Source organism: Oncorhynchus mykiss, chromosome 19 (genome assembly GCF_013265735.2).
Source record: "Oncorhynchus mykiss isolate Arlee chromosome 19, USDA_OmykA_1.1, whole genome shotgun sequence".
Taxonomy (NCBI): domain Eukaryota; kingdom Metazoa; phylum Chordata; class Actinopteri; order Salmoniformes; family Salmonidae; genus Oncorhynchus; species Oncorhynchus mykiss.
The window spans coordinates 19,959,676-19,986,566 of NC_048583.1; the positions used below are offsets into that span (position 1 = coordinate 19,959,676).

General features: G+C 45.8%; 1 protein-coding gene across 2 annotated transcripts; it reads left to right on the forward strand.

Moving 5' to 3' along the window:
* Window positions 1–990: 990 nt before the first annotated feature.
* On the forward strand, window positions 991–26,408 carry LOC110498679 (protein PAT1 homolog 1). Of its 2 annotated transcripts, XM_036954434.1 has the most exons (20): window positions 991–1,147; window positions 2,512–2,614; window positions 8,966–9,465; window positions 9,871–9,951; window positions 11,753–11,965; window positions 12,357–12,464; window positions 12,735–12,821; window positions 13,888–13,996; window positions 14,704–14,837; window positions 15,810–16,033; window positions 16,242–16,386; window positions 17,352–17,469; window positions 17,691–17,788; window positions 20,072–20,131; window positions 20,563–20,708; window positions 24,424–24,583; window positions 24,741–24,866; window positions 25,067–25,158; window positions 25,471–25,620; window positions 26,114–26,408. In XM_036954434.1, exons 1-20 carry the CDS (start codon window positions 1,133–1,135, stop codon window positions 26,133–26,135), a joined length of 2,691 nt encoding a protein of 896 aa, XP_036810329.1. In that variant the 5' UTR covers window positions 991–1,132; the 3' UTR covers window positions 26,136–26,408. The 2 variants fall into 2 exon arrangements, with proteins under 2 accessions (XP_036810329.1, XP_036810330.1); XM_036954435.1 differs by lacking the exons at window positions 13,888–13,996; window positions 14,704–14,837.
* Window positions 26,409–26,891: the final 483 nt, after the last annotated feature.

Genomic DNA, 26,891 nt, shown 5'->3' on the forward strand with positions numbered 1-26,891 from the left:
TGTTGCCGTGTTGATTGAATTCCACGCATTCAGTGGCGAACCAGTAGAGGAGTTGTAAATGAGGCTGAATGAATTGTTTCGCTGCCAGACAAGGCCCCGCTGATAGCCAGGTGTAGCAGTGGTAAGGATTCACTCAATTTTGCTGGAAAGAAAGCTCTGCTGTTGGGACAGCTTTATGAAGGCCCTAACAGTTTGTGGGCACCGCTTGTCGCTGTTATAGTGCAATTAATGTATTGTTTAGCGTTGTGTATTGGCTTTGCAGGCATGCATCTAAAAAAAAATGTGTTTGCTCCATCAAGATTTACATACATATAGTCATGTTCATAACACACTGTTGCATAGGTAAACCCTATGCACACGCAAGCAAGGACACACACACACACACACACACACACACACACACACACACACACACACACACACACACACACACACACAGACAGTGCTTGACTTGGGGAGCTCACCAGAGCTGAGAACCAGGACCTCAAATTTACCACCGCTTGAGCTCCTGTTCCTCTTATAGAATATTTGCTCAAAGGTATTGTGGCGCTCCAGCACCTAAATATGAACAGTACCTGCACCGAAAATGAGTATCAACACTGATTTTGGTCTGTGAGGGACACTGTATAGACATACACAGACACAAGAGGCTGCCTCTTCACTACTTTTTGAAGATGTGGTGCCTAGTCTGATTATTCACATAGACAGACTTATGCAATGGACTGATTGTTGCCTAGGTGAGAGGGAGGGACGACCATGGAAGGGTACATCAGGCTGAGGAAACCACACGGAAAATTGTCATTAGAACCCTGCTCAGGACTATGTGGTTTTTCATGTCTGCATTAGCTTTACTGTAGAGTACTGTGCGTGCACAATAGTGTTTCAGGTTACTTTGAAGGCAAGATTCAAATGTATGTCAATGGACCTTCCCATGCACCTTGTCACATGTAATAATAATACACTGCATGCACTTCAACGTTGTGGTAAATCGTGCGTCGCAGTCTCTCTCCAAATGCGTACTCGTGCACATAGACTTGGCCGCGATCACGCGAACCCCAATGCTGCGTAATTTGCGCGCCGCCTTCCACCAGAGACACTTTGGTGAATTGTACCTTTCACGGATCGAAGATACATGTTCCGTTTTCAGGTGAGCAGTGTTTAGATTACCTCTGGCAATTTCTCTACACATTTTAGCTAGCGTTCCCTCAAGACGAGTTGAAATGTGGCCATTTTCTGGAGGATTTTGCCTTTTACTTATCGACTCCGTTGACAAAATTCCTCCGTGCGGCCTACCAAGCTTTCCCTGGCTAATTGTCCCCGGCACCTTGTCCCCCACTGTCACCGGCCTGGGTGTCCAGTGAACGGAGTATGGACATGGCTATCGGGCTCAACATTTTACCTTAAAAGAAAAGTACTAAAGAATGCTGGATTTGTATTAGGAAATGTTCCAAGTTCGATACTATCGACGTGGATCCCGTGTGATGTACCCTAACTAGCTAGTTTGCGCATCCTTCCGCTGCTAACGTTAGCTAGCTTTTCTGGTTCGCTATTTTGTCTGGGAAACATTGTCTTGATAGGTGATAAGATGGCTAGCTAAGTCGCTAGCTAGGTGGCTCATGTTTGACAGTACATTATAAGGTTCAGAAGTATAATTGCTATGCTGATTTTCTTTGAAATGGAAATACAGTGTATTGTTGACAAGTGAGTCGATTGATAAAAGCCAAGGTGATTTGGATCACTCTGCCTGTGAAATGTTGGACTGTTCTTCTCCGATTTATCTTCTAAACTAACGTTAACATTTTCATAGACGTTAATGTCTTAACAGTAACGTTATATCTTTGGGCTAGTTACTTCAAAACTAGCGGCACCAATCAATCTAGTTGCAGAGGAAACTAGCTGGCAGCATTGACCTCCCCCATCCACGTGGGTTCACGAAACACTCACAATATTATATATATAGGGTTCTAATCATTCGCTATCAAATTGAGGGAAATCTGTAATTTCGTTCCTATTGTACCCAGAGCCTCATCTGCGGATGAAGTCAATAATTTTTGCTTGAGGAGCTTGCTAAGAAACCTGCCTCGACTATAATTATCTAAAAAAAATATTTTTGACATTTGTTGAAAAACAAAATTTTGCATGAGGAAAAACAACATTGTAGACTTAGTTCTTAATTTCTTGACCTCATCACCTCCCCTCCCTTCAACAACAATCAATATATCTCTTGTTGCTTCTCTTTCTCTCCCATAGCTCCTTTCCGTCATCCTTCCATATCTCTCTCTCATACCTTCTTTCTCCTATCCCTCTCATCCCTCCCTCCTTACTGTCTCTCATCCCTCCCTCGTAACTGTCTCTCATCCCTCCCTCGTAACTCTCTCTCATCCCTCCCTCGTTACTCTCTCTCATCCCTCCCTCCCTCGTTACTCTCTCTCATCCCTCCCTCCCTCCTTACTCTCTCTCATCCCTCCCTCCTTACTCTCTCTCATCTCTCTCTGTTCTCTCTCCCTCCAGTCCCTTGATGAAGATTGTACCCTGGAGAAGGAGGAGGGGCTGGTAGAAGAAGAACATGAGATTGACCAGTTTAATGACGACACCTTCGGAGATGGGGCCATCGGTGAGTCACTTGCCCGTCTTTCACCAACTGACTGACAAAACACATTAAACTGAATAATATAACAAAATATTCATATTTTATACAACTAAAATGAAATAAATACTATCAAACAGGGCCTGAAAACTAACAAACTAAACTGAAACAAAAAATAAAATGGACAAATCTAAAATGACAAACTTGGGCCATTGGATGTCCCCTTTAGCCTTGTGAGGGAAATGCCCTCTGTATAATCGCAAATACAACTCGCACACTTTACAGTTTTGGAAACATTTGAAGCGTAACTTTCAAATGAACATGGGGGGAAAAATGTAAAATACAAAAGATGCACTTTCTGTACGCAGTTTAGCAAAGTTGCGCCCAGCTGTGTTTTGAGTAACACCTGCTTCTGACCGGAAAAATGGAAATGCAAGCGCAAGGTGAGAGGATGTTTGGTACCTCGGCGGGAGGTTGTTTTACAGCCAGATGCAACTTTGCTAAACCGCTTACAGTAAGTGTAGCTTTTGCATTTGAAAGATTATTTCTCGCTGGTACTAAAGTTAAGTGCCAACGGTTTCTTAAAGGGCAAGCAAGGATTACGTTAAAACAAAGCGTCAGGATTGTGGTTCACATGGAGCATCTGAGCACCCACCCCCATGAGTTCTCGAAAGCTGTTTCGCCTAGGCTGAAGCTGCTTTTGAGAAACGATCCCATAAAGAATAGAAAGTTCACGCACTGTAACGTTTTCTGTTTTGAAGGACTGTCTCAACTAAAACAAATTTCTGTTATTTCGATCAATCGATGAAATCAACTATGTGTAGGCTACTGAGCTTGTCTGATGTTTTGAGCACACTGATTAAATCATTTAGATACGCAAAGGAAGCGAACCTGTTCCCGACTCTCTCTCCCTCCCGCTGCGTCTGGCCTTCACGGATTCTGCTGTTACGCTCCTAATAGGCTACACCAGGCATCGGCAGCCAATTCCATTTGGAGTGCCAATTTATCTTACCATTTCTACCGATCTGCGTGCCAGTTATGATTTTTATATGCACATTTTCGTGGAACAGTTTAATTTATAATAAAGTCTTCATATCTCAGTCATTATGTGGTAAATCAAAATTCTAGAAGTAAATTCTATAGCCGTTGCAAACTATGTAAAAATATCCTACAAGAGCCAACAAATCAAAACATTGCAGCCAGCAGGTAGAGAATATTCTATAAATCCCAATGGTTAGGTATGGCCTGTCTGCCACAAACTTGAAACATTGTATCAACTATTAATAACTTGGGTCTCTTGAAGCTGGCACGAGCAAACATGCAACAATGCATAAAATATTCTGTACCCTCACTTTCCTGCTCCAGACAGACATAGCTGTAGGCTGTTTTGTGCAGGGGATAAGAAGTAATCAGGTAGGCCTATTTTATGATTTCCACCAGATCAGAGCATGACATTTTATTCCCCCTTTCATGCTGAGTGGCTATCAAAAGGAGAGAGCTGGGGAACTATTGTCATTCTCAATGGATGTAAAAACAGACTGTTTACTTGCTGTTTGAAGTGAAGAGAAAATTGCTTTGAAGTTCAACAGTGGTGGTGAGTTAAGACAATCAGAAATGTTATCAGATCTCCAAATGGGCACATTTATAGGCCTACATTTATGCACAGGCTAGGGAGCCTGGGCCTACTTCTATGAATAATCAGGTGCGTGTCCTTACTGAACATTGACAGGAGCGCTACAAACAAATGACAATGTATACATTAACAACTCCTAAATGGAATGAAACAAACCAACTTGTTCCTCACAAGTTTAGCCTAGATTGTGCAGTCTGCAAAACAATGTGACCACTCCTACAATGAGAATGGTAAAAGATTGTAATAATAATGTATTGAATGCATTAACATATATTACCGTAACCAAACAAACATTGTAGATTAGAATTATGGGAATTCATGGAAAATCTACAAATGGTGGTACTGGTGTGCCATCCCCACGGCTTCCGAATTACATTTGTCCACTGAGACAGGTGTGAATCAGACAGGTGTCTCGTGCCATAAAAAAAAGATATACAGTACCAGTCAAAAGTTTGGACACTGTTAGAATTGCGTCAATTCGAATCTGGTATCAGGATAAATATGACAGTGAGTCACCGATTGTATACTATGTATTTTTTATTAGCTAAGCAATAAGTGGTAAATGCAATTTTCGTATATTTTCCCACCTCGCAGGGCAAACAGAGAACTGACAAGATGTATGTAAATAGTATTCTTATACTGTGATAGGCCAACAGACGGGTTGGGACAATGTCTATCACAGTAGAGACTGGGCGTGGTTTAGACTCACCCAGCCTATTATTGATTGTCGTACGTGCTGGTACCAGCCCCCGGGCGCTCCAGTTGATAGATGTAACTTGCTGTGAAGAATATCTATGCGCTCATGCTCGATACCGTTATCTCGCACCTGGCTCCTGTTATCTAACAAAAGACCGCTTGTTCTCGCAACCCCACGCTCTGAATGTGCCCCCTCCCAACTCATTGCACAGTTCCTGTCTTCATGCTACTCTGTATTTTTCCATCATGAGAAAGGCCCATGGCCCTGAAACTGTTAACATTGTTTCAAGTCAGCTATGTTGCATAACACATACATACATCCACACAAGCCAACAGCAGATATAATTCAATCACATATATGGTAACAGGCTATAGTGCATAACACAGAATCCTCATAACACCTACTCATTCAAGGGTTTTTATTTAATTTTTACATTGTTGAATAATAGCGAGTACATCAAAACTATGACATAACAGATGTTAAAATGGCGCCGACAGATAGGGCTGCTGTGCTTCTAGCTCTTAGGAAACTTTGCAGTATTTAGTTTTTTTGTGTAATTTCTTACATTATTAGGCCAGAATTGTTTTGTGCTATTACATACAGCTGTGAAGAACTTTTGGATATCAGTGTGGCTGTAACTCACCAGCATTACGACCAGGAATTTCTCTAATCGGATCCTTTGTTCACACCCCAACGGGTAATTGAAATGATTCCAGAGGCTGACCCAAAACACTGCCTGTGGAGGAGAGGTCCTCGGAGTGGACTTCTAGTCCGGCTCAGGATGCGTGCACACCGACCACCGCTTCCAAGTATATTACTCACTAATGTTCAGTCTCTGGATAATGAAGTTAACGAGCTCAGGGCGAGGATTTCCTTCCAGAGAGACATCAAGGATGGTAACATCCTCTGTTTCACGGAAACATGGCTCTCTCGGGATATACTGTCTGAGTCCTACAGCCAGTTGGGTTGTCAGTTCATCGTGCAGACAGGAATAAATATTGCTCCGGGAAGGAGGACGGGTTTATATGTTTCATGATTAACTACTCATGGTGTGATTGTGATAACAGCATACAGGAACTCAAGTTATTTTGTTCTCCCGGCCAAGAATACCTCACAATCAAATGCTGACTGCTACTGACTATTCAACGCTGGTCTGACCATTCGGAATCCACGCTTCAAAATTGTTTTGATCACGTGGACTGGGAATATGTTCAGTGTAGCCTCCGAGAATAACATTGACGAATACACGGCCACGTGACTGAGTTCATCAGAAAGTGTATAGGAGATGTTGTACCCACTGTGACTATTAAAACCTACCCTAACCAGAAACCATGGATAGATGGCAGCATTCGTGCGAACCATCACATTTATACATGGCAAGGTGACTGGTAATATGGCCGAATACAAACAGCATAGTTATTCCTGCCGTAGGCAATCAAACAAGCGACATGTGAGTGTAGAGACAAAGTTGTGTCACAATTCAATGGCTCAGACACGAGATGTATGTGGCAGGGTCGACAGATTTTCACCAACTAGAAAGGGAAAACCAGCCACGTTGTGGACACCGTCTTCCTTTCTTCGCCTGCTTTGACGATAACACACTGCCACCGATGCGGCCCGCTACCATGGACTGTGGGCTCCTTCTCCGTGGCAGACGTGAGTACCACATTTAAGCGTGTTAACCCTCGCAAGGCTTCCGGCCCAGACGACATCCCTAGCCGCGTCCTCAGAGCATGCTCAGACCAGCTGTCTGGAGTGTTTACGGACATATTCAATCTCCTTATCCCAGTCTGCTTCAAGTTGGCCACCATTGTTCCTGTACCCAAGAAAGCAAAAGTAACTGAACTAAATGATTACCGTCCCGTAGCACTCACTCCTGTCATCATGAAGTGCTTTGAGAGGCTAGTCAAGGATCATATCACATCCACCTTACCTTCCACCCTAGATCCACATCAAGTTGCTTACCGCCCTAATAGATCCACAGACGACGCAATCACACTGCCCTATCCCATCTGGACAAGAGGAATACCAATGTAAGAATGCTGTTCATTGACGAAAGCTCAGCATTCAATGCCATAGTACCCTCCAAGCTCATCATTAAGCTCGAGGCCCTGGGTCTGTCCCCACCCTGTGCAACTGGGTCCTGGACTTCCTGATGGGTTGTCCCCCCAGGTGGTGAAGGTAGGAAACACCTCCACTTCGCTTATCCTCAACACCGGGGCCGCACAAGGGTGCGTGCACAGCCCCCTCCTGTACTCCCTGTTAACCCATCACTGCGTGGCCATGCACGCCTCCAACTCAATCATAAAGTTTGCAGATGACACAACCGTAGTAGGCCTGATTACGAACAATGACGAGACAGCCTACAGGGAGGAGGTGAGGGCCCTGGGAGTATGGTGCCAGGAAAATAACCTCTCACCCAACGTCAATAAAACAAAGAACTTCAGGAAACAGCAGATGGAGCACCCCCCGAGTCACATTGACGGGACTGCAGTGGAGAAGGTGGAAAGCTTCAACTTGCTCTGTGAACACATCACTGACAAACTGAAATGGTCCACCAACCCAGTGTGGTGAAGAAGGCGCAACAGCGCCTTTTCACCTGAAACCCTCAAACCTTTACAGATGCACAATTGAGAGCATTCTGTCAGGCTGTATCACCGCCTGGTATGGCAACTGCACTGCACACAACCGTAGGGCTCTCCATAGCGTGGTGTGGTCTGTTAAATAGCCATCACTAGCACATTAGAGGCTGCTGCCCTATATACAGTGGGGAGAACAAGTATTTGATACACTTCCGATTTTGCAGGTTTTCCAACTTACAAAGCATGTAGAGGTCTGTAATTTTTTATCATAGGTACCCTTCAAGAGATGGAATCTAAAACAAAAATCCAGAAAATCACATTGTATGATTTAAGTAATTAATTAGGATTTTATTGCATGACATAAGTATTTGATCACCTACCGACCAGTAAGATTTCCAGCTCTCACAGACCTGTTAGTTTTTCTTTAAGAAGTCCTCCTGTTATCCACTCATTACCTGTATTAACTCCACCTGTTTGAACTCGTTACCTGTATAAAAGACACCTGTCCACACACACACTCAATCAAATTCTCCACAATGGCCAAGACCAGAGAGCTGTGTAAGGACATCAGGGTTCAATTGTAGACCTGCACAAGATTGGGATGGGCTACAGGACAATAGGCAAGCAGCTTGGTGAGAAGGCAACAGCTGTTGGCACAATTATTAGAAAATGGAAGAAGTTCAAGATGATGGTCAATCATCCTCGGTCTGGGGCTCCATGAAAGATCTCACCTTGTGGGGCCTCAATGATCATGAGGAAGGTGAGGGATCAGCTCAGAACTACACGGCAGGACCTGGTCAATGACCTGAAGAGAGCTGGGACCACAGTCTCAAAGAAAACCATTAGTAACACACTACGCCGTCATGGATTAAAATCCTGCAGCTCACGCAAGGTCCCCCTGCTCAAGCCAGCACATGTCCAGGCCCGTCTGAAGTTTGCCAATGACCATCTGGATGTTTTTACTATACATACATAATTTGCCCATATGAACTTATTTTAGGCCATATAAAGTACAGCTATACATGACTTGAATGGAAAGCATCAAACGGATGCATTGTTTCACATTTTCTTCATAAACTACTCAGGAACAGGCAATAGGCTACAGCACGTAGTACATTCCACAAAAGCATAATTTACACTATGCAAATCTGCACTGCGCACACTATATCCAACATATATCCAAGCCTTTTCTGCATACAATACACGCAGGGTATTCAAGTCTGTTTCTGCTTTAGCTAGCTTCAATGCTGTGGTCATGGTAAAATCTCTGTTGTACCAAATTTGCCAATGACAAAGGAATTGCCTAAAGCAGAGAAACACTGGCACCGTAGGTTAATTATAAGTATCGGCCTTTACCTCATCGCTAATGTTAACATTCACAGTTAATATCCCCCATTTGTCATTCAGTCTTTATTACTTGGATGGATGACACCTGTGATAATGGAATGATGTATTACCTCCTACAGACGATGACTGGCAGGAGGAGCACAAGCGGCTAGCTGAGCTCGAAGAACAAAAGAACGATTTACTCGGAGGTTTAGGACTAGGGACACTAGGGATGGGGGGAATGGGAGGAGGAAACGCCTCCACTGTTCACCTTCCTCCTCCCGCCAGTCGCGTCCCCCATCCGTCTTCCCTCCCACCACCACATCACTCCCTCTCTTCGATGCCCCCTCCGGGCCTGGAGGAGAGGGGGGGAGGCGTCCTAGCCGAGTCCCTAGCCATGTTGATTCTCGGGGCGGACCCGGCCATCGCCAGTGTGGGTGGTCCAGCCGGGCCTGATGACCGATCCACTGGTCTCCCTCCTCCCCCTTCCATTCCCCTGCAGCATCACCACCCCTCCCAGCTCCCTCTCCACCACCAGCTGACCCCGTCTGGGCTACCACCCGGCCCACCGCACCTCTCCCTGCTTAGCTACCAGCAGCATCAGCACCTTCTACGACGAGGGGCGGCCCCCATGCAACAGGTGAGACAGTCTAGTATGTTATACTGTAGTAATGCTGCAGATCATTGTATCTTGTGCAGTGGTTCTCAAACCTCTCCTGGGTACCCCCAGCCGTTCCATGTATTTGATCTATGCCAGAGTTGGGCACACCTGACTCAACTTGTCAACTAAATAACAAACTCTTGACTAGGTGAATAAGGTGAGCTGGTTCAGAGCTACAACATCATTTTGAAATGTCTGGGGGTCACAAAGGAGAGGTTTGAGAACCACTGATCTAGTATTCTGTAGCTCTAAATGCTGCAGAACAACCTTATAGTTTCCTTCTCCAAAACCTATCAGCTCGTTCAATGAGGGACGATTATTATGCATCACTAGGGGAGCGGTGCCTTCTGACACTCTTTCTCTTCCTCTGCCTCTTTCTTTCAGATGAACTCTCACAATATCTGGGAGAACAACTTGGGATTCGGGCCTGTGAGCATCACCCCTGGACTAATCACTCAAATGGAGGTAAGACACCTGCCTGCTTTGAAACGGGCTGTAACGGGGGATGTACTTCCTGAATTTGTCAAATAAGAACACTGCTTTTCGGTTAAGTTGTAACGTTGTGCCTTGCTGAATGTGGCCCAGTACTTTACATGAAAAACAACATACAGTGGGGCAAAAAAGTATTTAGTCAGCCACCAATTGTGCAAGTTCTTCCACTTAAAATGAGAGGCCTGTAATTTTCATCATAGGTACACTTCAACTATGACAGACAAAATGAGGGGGAAAAATCCAGAAAATCACATTGTAGGATTTTTTATGAATTTATTTGCAAATTATGGTGGAAAATAAGTATTTGGTCACCTACAAACAAGCAAGATTTCTGTCTCTCACAGACCTGTAACTTCTTCTTTAAGAGGTTCCTCTGTCCTGCTCTCGTTACCTGTATTAATGGCACCTGTTTGAACTTGTTATCAGTATAAAAGACACCTGTCCACAACCTCAGTCACACTCCAAACTCCACTATGGCCAAGACCAAAGAGCTGTCAAAGGACACCAGAAACAAAATTGTAGACCTGCACCAGGCTGGGAAGACTGAATCTGCAATAGGTAAGCAGCTTGGTTTGAAGAAATCAACTGTGGGAGCAATTATTAGGAAATGGAAGACATATAAGACCACTGATAATCTCCCTCGATCTGGGGCTCCACACAAGATCTCACCCCGTGGGGTCAAAATGATCACAAGAACGGTGAGCAAAAATCCCAGAACCACACTGGGGGACCTAGTGAATGACCTGCAGAGAGCTGGGACCAAAGTAACAAAGCCTACCATCAGTAACACACTACGCCGCTAGGGACTCAAATCCTGCAGTGCCAGACGTGTCCCCCTGCGTAAGCCAGTACATGTCCAGGCCCGTCTGAAGTTTTCTAGAGAGCATTTGGATGATCCAAAAGAAGATTGGGAGAATGTCAGATGAAACCAAAATATAACTTTTTGGTAAACTTAACTCGCCGTGTTTGGAGGACAAAGAATGCTGAGTTGCATCCAAAGAACACCTTACCTACTGTGAAGCATGGGGGTGGAAACATCATGCTTTGGGGCTGTTTTTCTGCAAAGGGACCAGGACGACTGATCCGTGTAAAGGAAAGAATGAGTGGGGCCATGTATCGTGAGATTTTGAGTGAAAACCTCCTTCCATCAGCAAGGGCATTTAAGATGAAACGTGGCTGGGTCCAAACACACCGCCCGGGCAACAAAGGATTGGCTTCATAAGAAGCATTTCAAGGTCCTGGAGTGGCCTAGCCAGTCTCCAGATCTCAACCCCATAGAAAATCTTTGGAGGGAGTTGAAAGTCTGTGTTGCTCAGCAACATCCCCAAAACATCACTGCTCTAGAGGAGATCTGCATGGAGGAATGGGCCAAAATACCAGCAACAGTGTGTGAAAACCTTGTGAAGACTTACAGAAAACGTTTGACCTCTGTCATTGCCAACAAAAGGTATATAACAAAGTATTGAGAAACTTTTGTTATTGACCAAATACTTATTTTCCACCATCATTAAAAATCCTACAATGTGATTTTCTGGATTTTTTTTCTAATTTTGTCTGTCATAGTTGAAGTGTACCTATGATGAAAATTACAGGCCTCATCTTTTTAAGTGGGAGAACTTGCACATTTGGTGGCTGACTAAATACTTTTTTGCCCCACTGTAGCTGGCGCATTTGCCCTCTGAATGACTTAACAGATCTTGTTTAAACCAATTGTATTAATTATTGATTGTAGACTTTATTGATCCAAAAGTTAAACTCTGTTTCTTCTTTCCAGGACAGTCCACTTATGTCTATCATCAAAGAAGTGGGGCTGCCCAATCGGCCTCCGCCAATGATGAGCGAGGATGGGCGGGACTTGTCAGAAAGGGCCCCCCCGCCTCGCTCGTCCTCTCCCGTGATTGGTAGCCCACCAGTGAGGGCTGTGCCTATCGGGACTCCGCCCAAGCAACCGATTAGTCATGCTATGAATCATCATCATCATCAGCAGGTCAGTGGGAGAATTCTGCCCTCCCACATATATTTTAAATAGTTATTTGTGTAATTTTGGCTATTTCTTGTGAACTGTGTATGCCCTTGTCAGTGTAGTTTTGTATAACATGGCATTATTCTGCAGAAGTAACTACGGTTCATAGTAACTACTGTTCAAACTTCCAGTTCAGGGGCCACATCTGGCCCCGAGTCACTACGTTAGCCCATGGGCCTGGAGTTTGAAACCACTGTATTAGACTATTAGTAACTGCTTGGTGTTATCCTCCTGTTTCTGCCTCTACTCTCTTCCTATCTGTTGCAAAGCTGGAGTTAACCCTCTCTCTGTGTACAGTTATAGGCTAATGAGTTGTATTGAAACCCTCTCGCTCTCTCTCCTTTGTGTGTTGCAGATCCACCACCCCACTGCCGTTCATGTGCGAGCCCCGGTCCACCACCAACACCGCTACCCCCCTTCCTTCCCTGAGCGCATCTCTCCCAACACCCTCTTAAACATCGCTGTGAGTCCTACCTCTCCGGCCTTCCCTTACTTTATTAGGTGGGACATGTGAAGTTGTGGAATGTAAAGTGTGTTGATTTTGTTGGTCTGTTGTGGTGTTTTTGACCAATTGTTGAATGAGTGTTGACTTCTCATGGTCAGTTACTTCCGTGAGGGTGGATATATAAACACAAAATATTGATTATTCCATAGCAGCTAGCTTGGTTAGCTCACTGCAGATGCAGTTTCCAGGTCAGTGTTGGTTCTGAGTTGGGTTCTCTCTCTCTGTTAGAACTCTCCTCTGTGTCGTCCTCCGTTCCCGGCCGGCGTGGGCCCCGTTCTGTCCCAGATCCAACGCGCCCAGATGCTCAACTCTCAGGTGAGACTCAACCAGTGGCAACCTGTCATTCAGGTCAGGTGGGGCAGAGTTTAGCATGTTATTTTGGCATTAATATGTGTCACATATCAGTTTACAAACAATGTAAAAAAAAAAATTTTTTATAAAAAGTAATTGAGTTAATAAAGCTGTGTACAAACATGGTCTCCTTTTTTGCTTTCTTGAGTAAGGCAACACCAAAATGCAGGTGTTTCAGCATAACTTGGTGCTTGCTGTGGTGGGGCAGCCAGCGGAAAATATGGAGCGTAGGGGTTGGTAATGTTCTCTAGTTGCTCTGTGATTGGCTCAGTGTTCTGTCACTCATGGGGACACTACTACAAAATCTATGGGGAAAGCTCGAAAATTCAAGGCGCTTGGGTGCTGCCATAGAGTTAAATTAGAAGTGCCCATCCAAGAAGGTTCAAGGTCATTGGCCACAGATAAAATTACGTTATATCTACAGTAGCTTTGATTGGACTGATCATGTCAACAACATACTTTCAAAATCTTAGCTAGCAAGCTAGCAGTCATCATGAATCAAGTCGACAATCTACTGTCAAATCCTTTTCAATCCTTGTCATATATGAAGAGAAATTGTAGATAAAACGTATCGGTTCTCAACGGCCATTGGACATAAACATTACACAACAAGTTGGAAATCCAAATTCAACAATGAGTGGCTTGTAAGGAATCAGTGGCTAACTGCAAGCATTGCAAAGCAATCATTAGCCTGCTATTCAGTGGAGTGGATGTGTGGTCAAAGTCTGGGTTTAAGGGTCTCTTTTCCAACCTTCAAAGGATAAACGTTCAACATTGGCCATGCTGTCAATTCAACATGACTTCTGCCGCTTTCAAAACAACTGGAAACTCGGAACAGGGAACAATCTGACTTCAGTGAGTTAACGACAACTGGGAACTCTGGGGGAGAAAACGACCTCCGACTGGGAAAATACATTTTGAGCGGTCATCCAACTCAGAATTTCAAGTCGGGAACTCGGCCTCTTTCTAGAGCTCCGACCTGAAGATCACTAACATCATGATTCAACCTTGTTTTTTTCCGAGTTCTCAGTTGTCTCGAAAGCACCATGAATCCAGAGAATGCCAGACTTTGGTGACAAAATTTGCCCACCAAGGACCGCCGCGCCACCTTCCAGTTCAAGTGAGCACAGAACAACAAGGTGAGTCCAAAAATGTATTGTATGCTGCTGCATAAATGATGTAATATAACAGGGAGATATGTATACTGTAGTTAAGAAAGTAATACTAAGTGTATGTTAGTAGCCCATGTGCCTCACCCTAATAATTTGGTCCCTTTTCCCCCTCATAATTTAGCCTACTGTTCTGACTTGCTGGGGCACATGTAGCCCCGAGCCTGTTTCAGATAAATGTCATTGAATATTGTAAATGCTTTCATTGTCTGCTTCTATGCCTCCTTTATCCTGTGGTTCTGACTTGGTGTACAGGGAGAATATTGTAAGAAATGCCCATGTTCTGAATTCTGTTGCTATACGTTTCTGAACAAATGGTTATAATCGACTTTGTCCGTCCTAGCTCGCTCATTTGTATTAATCGAAATTACGGATTGCCTTTTATTCGCTCGTCGTCCCCTTATGCCACAGTTTGTACATCTCAATTGTCATTAGAAACCACATTTGTTTTAAGCAATTCAGCCATATCAGCTTTGTTTTATTTTAAAGGAAATAAATGAGACTGAACCAACTTTCGCTGCAAGACAAGGCTCCACTGATAGCCAGGTGTAACAGTTATAAAGCGGTCAAACACCTGACACCTCTATCAGTTTTGGACACCGTCTGTCAAAGTTATAGTCCATTGAATGTGTTGTGTAGTGGATATGCTGGTATGCATCTAAAAACATTTTTTTGAGTTTGTCCCACCAAGATGACACGCTACAAATCGTCACTGGACTCAACGCTCACCTGTGTTCTCATCCGTACACCTGAATGCACTCGCCTTGAGCCGTCTCACTCACAAATTTGGCCACCTGGAGTGTATTCATTCGTAAGTGCACACCGTACCAAAAAGTGTTGCAACGTATTGGCTAATGAAGGGAACTCTGGGTAGTGTTCTATGCTTTGTGTGCATGTGGGGTGGTGGTGAGAGATATCCGGTTGGCTTGTTGCGCTGTGTTTCATCTGAAATGTGTCCCAAATATGTTCTATCCCATTAGATCAGACTGCTGTAAAATGTAATTTTGGTGGTTTTATGCTTCTGTAACACTTCTGTTTTGTCTTAATGTTTCAGAATGTATTTATTTTGTATTGCTATTAACTTTTTATGTGGTTTTTGCTGTTATTTTTTCCCATGTAATATTTCTGCTTATTTAAGTCTTGTTAAAAAAATCTATAAACGTATTGTTTAAAATAAATAAAAATCTAAGGTAATTTAGTCCCTCCCTGTTTCAGACCTTTTGCTTCTGATTGGTGCGTAGGGAATACACCGCATGCTCACTCCCTATGAACAAAAATGATTCACATGTGCAACATACCTATACATACTATTATGTGGAATGGGTGTTTGCATAAACACACGAGGGAACATTTTGTCTGAAGACATCCTTGAATAGTACACACCTCTCACTCTCTTGGTTTGTGCAGGTGACTGTGACCACCTCAGACCAATTGGCAGTAATCCCAGAACGTTGCTCTGGGATCCTTCTCAGTTTCAAGGTCCTAACTTTGAGAGGAGCCTCGTCAGTCGCATGCAGGAACCAACGTTAATAATGAGTAATGTAAATCATGCTTATATAACTTGTTTGTGGAGAAGTATATAAGGACTGAAAGGGAACCCCTCCTTTTCAGAATTTTCATCAAGCTTGGATTGAACTTCCCTGGACGTGACGATGATAAAATGGATTCATTTACATTGAGTTCGAGTCCTTAAATTTCCACGACACACATTCAATGCTAGCCTCCCTTCCTTTCCTCTAAAATATATATATATATTTTTTTTCTTTCCTTCTCCCCCTCTCAGGTTGCTGGCTTCCCCAGGGGCTGTCAGGGTCCCCCGTTGCTGCCTGGTGGCGGAGGCTTCAGGCCCTTCTTCGGCCAGCCCCCTCCCCACAGGATGGGTCCCCACCCCGGCGGGCCCCCTCCCAACCACAACCACGTCCCTTGTCCCATCATCCGGCACAACACCACGCACCTGCACCCCCAGCACCGCCGCATGCTCACCCAGAGGATGCAGAGTAGAGGAGGGTATGTAGATTGAAGTGTGTGTGTGTATAAATCATTTGAGTTGTCCCAGCATCCGCATGTCTCCTCCATATCTATCCACAGTGCTGTTGCCATAAACTGCCTCACGAATTTCCTTGAATTGCTAATGCTTTACGTTCAGCTAACCTGCATCTGAAGCAGCTGTGTAGCCTCTTTCTCACTTTGCCTCACCTATCGTCTTTCTCCCCAGTGAGCGTGGCGGGCGTGTTGGGGACTGGCGGAGCAGGGACCCCTACAGTAACTTGATGAGCCAGAGGGAGAAGGAGTGGGTGGCCAAGATCCAGATGATGCAGCTGCAGAGCACTGATCCCTACCTGGATGACTACTACTACCAGGTCAGTACAGCCAAGTCAATGGAAAAAGCCATGGCCCTGTTCATTAGGTACCAAACGGAACAAAATGGACTGAAATAGGGAGTGAGTAGTTGGTCCTAAAAGAAACGCCTGTTTTTTTGTTTTCTGGTGCAAAATCTTTTAACGCTTTTTTCTTCTGCGTACCCTAATGAACATTACCCCGGATTGTATTCACTAGGTGCAAAGGAACCAATGCAATAGTCTCCAAAGTGCAAACACTGCCCATTTGGTACACCAGGCGGTGTGCCAAGCGCTATTTAACTGCGCAAGAAAATGGATTGAAATGGGGAATGGCTACCTGGACTTGGTCCAATTAACGCTCGTCATTTTCCGCTGCAAAATGTTTTGCTACGGTGTTCCCTAATAAACATGACCCAGGTCAGTGCAGGGTTATGTGCTGGAGGGTGTGACGTTCTGAACAAGCAGATAGAAATGTCAGTTATAAACCTGACGCAACCTCTTGCAAAGATGCATGCCGGCTTTACACAATGTTTATATCTGAACAATCCATCACCTTCTGACCAACCTAGAATGAGATGAAATAGAAATGTAATTTATTGAGCTTACACGAGTCCTTACGTTGTTTCTATCTGATCGTTACCAGGCTAGTCAGACCAATTCAGAATGGGATAAGGAGGGAGCATGTCATAAACAAGATCATAATGTCCACCAGGGAAACAGCTGTTCCAGTCCTGTCCTTCAGATCCTTTATTAGTTCCACTTGGCGGTCTACCTCAATCTAATCCCTGTTCACCTGCTTCTAGGGACCGATAGGTCTTGCTGTACTTTGACCTTTGTTGTCAGAGTTCCACCTTTTAATTTAATTATCCTGATACATTTTTATATGATTAGGAAACTTTTTTATTTTCTGTAGTTGTCTCTGTTTATGGTGGATTAGATGCAGAAATATGTCAATAAATGGATGCCAATGTTGTGTTGCCTGGCAGAATTACTTTGAGAAGTTGGAGAAGAGGCAGGAGCGAGACAGAGACGGCGTGAGGAAGGAGCACACCACCAAACTCATCACCCCCCAGGTGGCCAAGCTGGAACACACCTACAGACCAGGTAACGCATGAATGATTATTATAAAACTAGGATGATACATGATCAATTATGAAATCCAGACCTGAGTTCAAATAATGTTTGGCACACTACCTGGTGTACCAAATGGGCAGGGTTTGCACTTTGGGGACTATTGCGCTGGTTCCTTTGCACCAGGCAAGCTCAAACAAGTATTAAAATGAGAACCAATACTATTTTAACCGAGATCTACCCCCCCCCCACAGTGCAGTTTGCAGGCTCGCTGGGTAAGCTAACTGTGTCCAGCGTCAACAACCCCAGGAAGATGATCGACACGGTGGTGACTAGTCGCACTGATGACGAGGTACGTACTACACACACCACAATCTCTCCAGACTCCTGTGTCTCATGAGTCCTGCCATTCTATCTCCTGCTGTTTTTGTCTCTGACGTATGTTCCCCGTTCCTTATCATGCTCTGTTATTATTATATTGCTTTTGTCTCGCTACTCCAGATGTTACTGTCAGTTGTTTGGTCTATCCTTCCTGCATTGATATTGAGACAGGACAACATTAATAATTTTCAGGAACTTGTTGGTTCATTTTTTTGGGGGCTCCGTTATTTACTTAACAAATAAGAAATAATCTAAATGTGCACTTATAAATCATAACAATTTTAATCAAAATACAGCTCTCGACAGAAGTCTAAGATCAAACACCCAACTCATGTGTCTCCTGAGTTCTGCTAAATAGGAAAAGTCCAAGTTGCTTTTAATATGCTTGCAGTCAACCCCTAGTGATGTAACTGCCTAGGTCAATACCTTCTACTCATGAGACCAAGCCCATGCATATTAAGTTTTACAAACTTGCAGGAGAGACACTAGTTCCAGTGCTTTCTAAGGGCTCAGCAGTAATTTTCCAATCCCCAAGTTGCTTTATAGTGGTATGTCTGACTAGTCTCATCTCTTTCACTTCCCTGCAGAGTTCTGTCTCGATGAATCTCTTTTGGCCTTGAGGCGCTTTCTCACAGACACCCTGTTTTGACTGCAATAACACACATCTCTCAGACCGTTTCTTATAGAGACTAAAAAAGAATTGTGGAACAATATTAAACCTTATAGTGTGTCTGTGTTAATCTGTAGTCTAGGACCCTATAAATGTAGTGGGGGGAGGGTCTAATAGCCCTTCCCCTTCTATTAATACAACATAAGCATAATAAATTATTATAATACATCATACATTTGGTGCAGCCCCTATCATGACCCAAAGTTTACCCCATCAAACTTACCCATAATAACGGTTTTATTTTAGTAGGTATTGTAGTACAGTGGGGGTGCGAGTGCTCAGACAGAAAATCACTTTGTTTCGCAGCTCAAAAACGCGGAGGCGTTTTCCCTCTGGGTAGCCAACGGATGTCGGTGTGAAGCAGTAGCTGCTGGAACTCAGTCCCACTGTCATCACAGAGCCTTTCAAAACAAGTTGGTGATTCGGAGGCCTGGACTGGATAGAGGGAATCCCTTTCACTGCCTTTAAAAAAAAATCATAATGGAACTCGGGACTCATTTTCTTGCTGGCCAATGCCTCCATCTGAATGATAGTGATTCCATTCAACGTCCGGGTTTACTTTATGTGGGCAATTGATCCTTTCATTCTCCCAGTCATCGATGCCGCACCATCCGTGCACACACAAACACAGGATTTCCCATCCAGATTGTGTTCTGAGGAAAAAGCTGTCAATAACGTGAAACACATCTTCACCTGTCGTTCTCCCCGTTAAGCTTCTCACTGGACCGAATGTGTCTCAGTATCGCATAAAATGCAATCAACTGTGTTTAAAAACTGACATCCGTCCATTCGTCCAACTGCAGTTCAAATGAACTGAAATGGAACTTTCCCACTACTTGGATCAATAATATCAACGCCCATGTCGTCGATTGTACAGCACACCGTGATATTTGACAATGGTACAGTCTTCAGTGCATCAGCTGCTGTCTTATCAGTCATCGTTTCAGTGAGGATAACAGCAGCAGGCAAAATGAACTCCTCAGCTATAGTGAATGGCTTTTTTTTGACTTGGCCACAAGTAGCGACATAGCATATGAAGCCTCGAATGCTTTGATTGACACTAGACACTTTCTTTAGTTCCTCTCGACTTCCCAGGAGGTGAAACCGAAGAGGACATACTGTTCATGAAATTGATGTTACTTTGATCTTTCTTTCTTTTTTTCCACGGGTTCACTTGAGCTGGCGCTAGTGCTGCTACTGCTGCTTGAAACGGTGCGTTTCAGCCATGAATCCATAGCTAGTTTCTACTCAAAGCTAGCTGTTAGCTGAAATGGTGAGCCACTAGTGGGGAGCAGAGGGTCACGTGCACTTGGGCGTGAGCAGAGGATAAACAGGCGGACAGAGGCCAGGGAGACCGAGCAATGCACACCGAAACTAAAGTTTGAAAACTTTCACCCTAGTGACCTCAGTAAATGTTTTCCTGTCTATTAAGATTGAAATATATATTCGCCTATATTTATTTTTTTGCACATTTTGTAAAAATGTCCCGCAAACCCCCGGGGACTGCCCGCCTACCCCCCGGTTGGGAAACACTGCGGTAGTACAGTATTCTACTCCTCTAACCGCTCCCTCTATCCCACGCAGGAGAAGAGAGAGAAACAGGTGTGGGATAAGAGACGGCAGATCCTCTACACTGTGGAGAAGGTAAAGAGAACGAAGGGGGAGGATTACTTTGTTGTCTCTGCAGCTCTGTGGTTGCATTCATTTGTATTACCTTACTTCCTCTGCCTGTTTTGATCTCTGCAGTGCTCTCACTCTTAACATGTATTATATCTGTATACACTCCATTATCTCTTTGAAACCATCTTGTGTTGGTGCCTTCTTGCGTAGCTAGCTAGCAGTAACTATGTGCCTAAACGTTGGTGTTGCCTATTAAATTATTGGGAGCATATATATTGTTCAATATCTTTATTCATTTATTCTATTTTTTCACATTTTGTAACCATTTACTACTATCTACTCATTATCTATGAAACTCTGCACTATTACCACGCATCCCGATAAAACACCCGTGAGAGCTTGGCACACTGGGGACCCGAACATGATCTCCCTCCCCCTCTCTCTTTCTCCATCAGATGTACAGTCTGCTGCTGGAGGTGCAGGACTTTGAGAAGCGCTTCATGCAGACGCCGGAGGAGCAGAGGGAGGCCCTGCTGGAGCAGCACAAAACCCACACGCTGCAGCTCTACAGCTCCCTCAAGGAGAAGGAGTGGGACGACAGGTGAGATGGAGGGATGGAGAGGAGAGGATGGGGGAGGAGGGAGAGGACAAGACCCACACTCTACAGCTCCCTCAAGGAGAAGGAGTGGGACGACAGGTGAGATGGGGAGATGGAGAGGATGGGGTAAGTGAGGGGGAGGAGGGAGAGGACAAGACCCACACTCTACAGCTCCCTCAAGGAGAAGGAGTGGGAAGACAGGTGAGATGGAGGGGAGGAGAGGATGGGGTAAGTGAGGGGGAGGAGGGAGAGGACAAGACCCACACTCTACAGCTCCCTCAAGGAGAAGGAGTGGGACGACAGGTGAGGTGGAGGGATGGAGAGGATGGGGTAAGTGGGGGGGAGGGAGAGGACAAGACCCACACTCTACAGCTCCCTCAAGGAGAAGGAGTGGGAAGACAGGTGAGGTGGGGGGATGGAGAGGAGAGGATGGGGTAAGTGAGGGGGAGGAGGGAGAGGACAAGACCCACACTCTACAGCTCCCTCAAGGAGAAGGAGTGGGAAGACAGGTGAGGTGGGGGGATGGAGAGGATGGGGTAAGTGAGGGGGAGGAGGGAGAGGACAAGACCCACACTCTACAGCTCCCTCAAGGAGAAGGAGTGGGAAGACAGGTGAGGTGGGGGGATGGAGAGGAGAGGATGGGGTAAGTGAGGGGGAGGAGGGAGAGGACAAGACCCACACTCTACAGCTCCCTCAAGGAGAAGGAGTGGGAAGACAGGTGAGGTGGGGGGATGGAGAGGATGGGGTAAGTGAGGGGGAGGAGGGAGAGGACAAGACCCACACTCTACAGCTCCCTCAAGGAGAAGGAGTGGGAAGACAGGTGAGATGGAGGGATGGAGAGGATGGGGTAAGTGAGGGGGAGGAGGGAGAGGACAAGACCCACACTCTACAGCTCCCTCAAGGAGAAGGAGTGGGACGACAGGTGAGGTGGAGGGATGGAGAGGATGGGGTAAGTGGGGGGGAGGAGGGAGAGGACAAGACCCACACTCTACAGCTCCCTCAAGGAGAAGGAGTGGGAAGACAGGTGAGGTGGGATGGAGAGGAGAGGATGGGGTAAGTGAGGGAGAGGACAAGACCCACACTCTACAGCTCCCTCAAGGAGAAGGAGTGGGAAGACAGGTGAGGTGGGGGGATGGAGAGGAGAGGATGGGGTAAGTGAGGGGGAGGAGGGAGAGGACAAGACCCACACTCTACAGCTCCCTCAAGGAGAAGGAGTGGGAAGACAGGTGAGGTGGAGGGATGGAGAGGATGGGGTAAGTGAGGGGGAGGAGGGAGAGGACAAGACCCACACTCTACAGCTCCCTCAAGGAGAAGGAGTGGGAAGACAGGTGAGGTGGGGGGATGGAGAGGAGAGGATGGGGTAAGTGAGGGGGAGGAGGGAGAGGACAAGACCCACACTCTACAGCTCCCTCAAGGAGAAGGAGTGGGAAGACAGGTGAGGTGGGGGGATGGAGAGGATGGGGTAAGTGAGGGGGAGGAGGGAGAGGACAAGACCCACACTCTACAGCTCCCTCAAGGAGAAGGAGTGGGAAGACAGGTGAGATGGAGGGATGGAGAGGATGGGGTAAGTGAGGGGGAGGAGGGAGAGGACAAGACCCACACTCTACAGCTCCCTCAAGGAGAAGGAGTGGGACGACAGGTGAGGTGGAGGGATGGAGAGGATGGGGTAAGTGGGGGGGAGGAGGGAGAGGACAAGACCCACACTCTACAGCTCCCTCAAGGAGAAGGAGTGGGAAGACAGGTGAGGTGGGATGGAGAGGAGAGGATGGGGTAAGTGAGGGAGAGGACAAGACCCACACTCTACAGCTCCCTCAAGGAGAAGGAGTGGGAAGACAGGTGAGGTGGGGGGATGGAGAGGATGGGGTAAGTGAGGGGGAGGAGGGAGAGGACAAGACCCACACTCTACAGCTCCCTCAAGGAGAAGGAGTGGGACGACAGGTGAGGTGGAGGGATGGAGAGGATGGGGTAAGTGGGGGGGGGGAGGGAGAGGACAAGACCCACACTCTACAGCTCCCTCAAGGAGAAGGAGTGGGAAGACAGGTGAGGTGGGATGGAGAGGAGAGGATGGGGTAAGTGAGGGAGAGGACAAGACCCACACTCTACAGCTCCCTCAAGGAGAAGGAGTGGGAAGACAGGTGAGGTGGGGGGATGGAGAGGATGGGGTAAGTGAGGGGGAGGAGGGAGAGGACAAGACCCACACTCTACAGCTCCCTCAAGGAGAAGGAGTGGGAAGACAGGTGAGGTGGGGGGATGGAGAGGATGGGGTAAGTGAGGGGGAGGAGGTAGAGGACAAGACCCACACTCTACAGCTCCCTCAAGGAGAAGGAGTGGGAAGACAGGTGAGATGGAGAGGATGGGGTAAGTGAGGGGGAGGAGGGAGAGGACAAGACCCACACTCTACAGCTCCCTCAAGGAGAAGGAGTGGGACAACAGGTGAGGTGGAGGTATGGAGAGGAGAGGATGGGGTAAGTGAGGGGGAGGAGGGAGAGGACAAGACCCACACTCTACAGCTCCCTCAAGGGGAAGGAGTGGGAAGACAAAGTGAGCAAGGTCCAACGGTAACCTTTTTTTGGTCACTGGCCCAGTCGGCCAAAAATCTGTTGGCCCCAGACTTGGGGTAGTTCAAATGCATTAAGATCCTGCAAGGCCTATAGGCTGGCATGCTTTCTCTCTATATTCAGCTACATATTGTTATTATGGTTTGAAAAAGCTGTGTAATATAATTTAGCCAATGTGAGTCATTACATTGTATTAGTTGCAATAATTGTTGTTTCTAAAGTATGTCATTTTGAGAGAATATTTTTTTTGTACATTTTCAAAATCGTCAGCTTCCCCTTTTTAAGAACGAGTCCCAGAAAATAGATATCTGGCTCCAGTAGGCCGGTCAAGATGAATGCTAGGTGTGTTTTTGTGGCTTTCTTTTTTCAAGTCTATCAACAGTAGCCAGCAAGTAGGTTCACTATTGAAGGTTTACTTTTTGTAAATCACTTTTCTTAAAATAAATCAAGCGCAGCGAGTGGGTTGACGAGCGCTTCTTTTTGCTCTGGACAGCCCGCGTGTGCTGTGTGACGGCATCGACTCATATTCTGCTCAAGCAGTTGTGACTTGCGGGGGTGTGGTGGTCCTTGAATGAACGGCCAATCATTTTGCGTGTGGTTTTCGACAGTAGACTGCGACAGAGCATGTAAATGTTGAACTGGAACGCAGAAATACGCCGAGGAGTTGATGAGATCCACTGGGCCGACACACATTTTATTATTTTTTTTACTGGCAGCGGGCCTTCGTTAACGTCGGTGCCTGGGTGAGGGAGGGAGAGGAGGGGAACGTGGGTCCCTGAATTCCAAATGGACTCCGGGCTCCCCCTCCCGAGACACTTGTGTAGATCTGAAGGGTGATAGGTGGAAGAAATATGGTGGAAATGACTATTGCTTATACCGATCCCACCCTTTCAGATCAACATGAGTGCCTAGGGTGAAGGGGCTAGGGAACGATTTGGAATTAGGGGGAGGGAGTAGAGGAAGGGGTGAACATGACCTCCCCATACCCTCCTGCTTCACCACTCCCTCAGCCAACCGGCTGTCACTAATGTTCAATGTTTAACTTTCAAGTAGTCGTCACCCCCCCAATTGTCCCTGAAAAGCTTTTGCTTCCCCCCGTCACTAATATTCACCGCAGACTCACTCGCCTCTTCTCCTCCATCTGTCCCCACATCCTGCAGGGTGAGTGACGAGCAGTGTCTGTTGATCATGTCGGTGCGTAAGGGAAAGCGCCTCGTCTCCAGGCTCATCCCTTTCCTGCCTCCGCTGCAGGCCGCCACCGTTGTCATGGGGATTGCCCGGAACCTGCCAGCCCTGGCCAAGAAAGACAAACAGGACCAGGTAGAGAGGCACACATACACACAAAGTTGGTTAGCGTCAGGTCTTTATTGCAAAAAAACAATGTTCTCTATGAGATACTCAAGCCCACACACACAGACGCACACACACACACATACAATTTAATGCTCATAAGTGGTCTATAATTGCTCTCCCCCAGGTGCTGTGCTGGTTGGTGGAGCCAATTGCCGTGGTGATCTCATCCCTATCTAGCGCCTCCCTCACAGATTTGCTGCAGGAGCTGCAAGGCAGCGAGGGTCAACTGTCCAGAGTGTTACAAAATAAGGTACCTGCACTGGCCTGCTGTTAGAATGATGCAAAATAGTGCACCTTACCTTCCTCTGTCCAGCAGTGATATTGGTTCAGGTTCAATGGCGATAGATAAGGCCATGATGGCATTGATGTTATGAAGTCAGTGGGCTCACTTTTCCTGTCCCCGTCTCTCCTTTTCTACCATCTCTTTCTTTTTCTCTCCCATCCTCCCAGTTTGGTGTGACACTGCTTTACCTGATCCTGAGTGAAGGAGAGCGAATGCAGAGCTCCAACCCCACCTGTCAACTCATGGATGACAATCGATGGTGAGCACTCTTACTAGTCAGAAAAATGTGTGTTTTGTGATTGGCAACATTTAGAATGGCGGTTAGATGTTTACATTCATCAATATTAGCTAGTATTTTTTCCATCAGAAGCTAATGAAATAAGGTACCAGTAATGGCTAGTGATGCATGGTCGATGTCTCCACCTAGCGGCAGGTTCTGGAAACACACACAGCAACGACAAAACTATACAGATTTTGTTTGATGTTGAAAACACTTTGTTTATTGTGGTTGCAGTCTAACTCTACACCTTGTCTGTGTCCTTTCGCCTCTTGCTTTCCTTCGCTTTCGCAGGACAGAGTTGGTGTTCTCTGTGACCAGGGAGCTGCTCAACGTGCCCTCCTCGTCCCTGTCCCCTCCTCTCTTCACCCCTCCCAACCTGCTCTCTCTCTTCTCGCGCTACGTCGACCGACAGAGGCTGGAGCTGCTGCAGGAGAAGTTACAGTGAGTACAGTCTCTCGTGTCCTTGGCCCAATTTAAATTCTCCCTGAAGTGTGCTGGCTCCCCTTCAATGATTTGAAAAGCATGGATGGTAAACAAGTTCACATGCACAATGCCTTGGCGCTTTTTGAGGACATTGTGTTAAGGTGCTGAGGGTTGTGAGTTCGCATCCCAGTCAGAGGTGGAATTTCCAATCTGTCACACACTTCAGGGTGACCTAGGGCTGCAGTTAGCCTATGGTTAAGAGCGTTGGGTCAGTAACCTAAAGGTACCTGGTTCGAATCCCTGAGCCGACTAGGGGGACAATCTGTTGACGTGTCCTCGAGCAAGTTAAATCGCTTGGGATAAGAACGTCTTCTAAAATACTCAAATATAGAATGGGAGGAATTAAATTTAGTACACACACGTTCTTCTTTGACCACTGGACATTTACGTTGGACTCCCATCTGTTCACCACTTTCTCACAATAAACCATCCTTCCTTTTCTCTTTCTCAGGATCTCCGCATTGTCCAGGTAGAGGTGACTACAGACATCAAGAGAACCTCAGTTGAAGCGTGTGTGCGCACACTATTGTACGCAGGGGAGTAGGCTGTCTACTAGGGTTGATAACTGATTTTAATCCAGCAGAATCTCTTGTCGTTTTTTTTCTTCTTTGTGTCCATTAGGTGTGTATGGGGATGCGCGTGAGTGAGTGATGAAACAGAGAATACAAATCTGCTTTTTTTTATTCTTGTTAACGTTGATGCCTGTGATAAAACATCAAATTAAAAGTATTTCTATTGTATACAACCGGTTTGTGCTGGTTTGTTTCACTCTTCATCTCATTTGTTAAAGACTAGCGACCAACAAGGGTCGTGGGTTCGATTCCCGCAAAGGCCACATGAAAATGTGTGCACTCACTCTACTGTAAATAGCTTTAAATAGAAGGGTATGATGAATTTCATATATTATAGTGTTAGAATCATTCATTTATCATTCAATAACCTTGCCTGTCACGTGTCAAGATTGTGTTGCAGGATTCCCATAAATAGAAATACTGTTCCATCAGAGAAGCTGGAAATAAGATACCCATAAGACCTCATTCTGTGTTTGCAAACATTGCCGCACAAGAGTGAGGAGTTGCAAGTTGGTGGCATAACATGGGAGTGCTCATAGAGCTGCAGCAACAAAAAAAAGCCTACATTTACATGTTACTTATGAGTGCATTTCACATGACTTTTGGATTGTAAATTGGATTTTAAGGCTTGTATGAATGTCCTGCTTAATATGCATT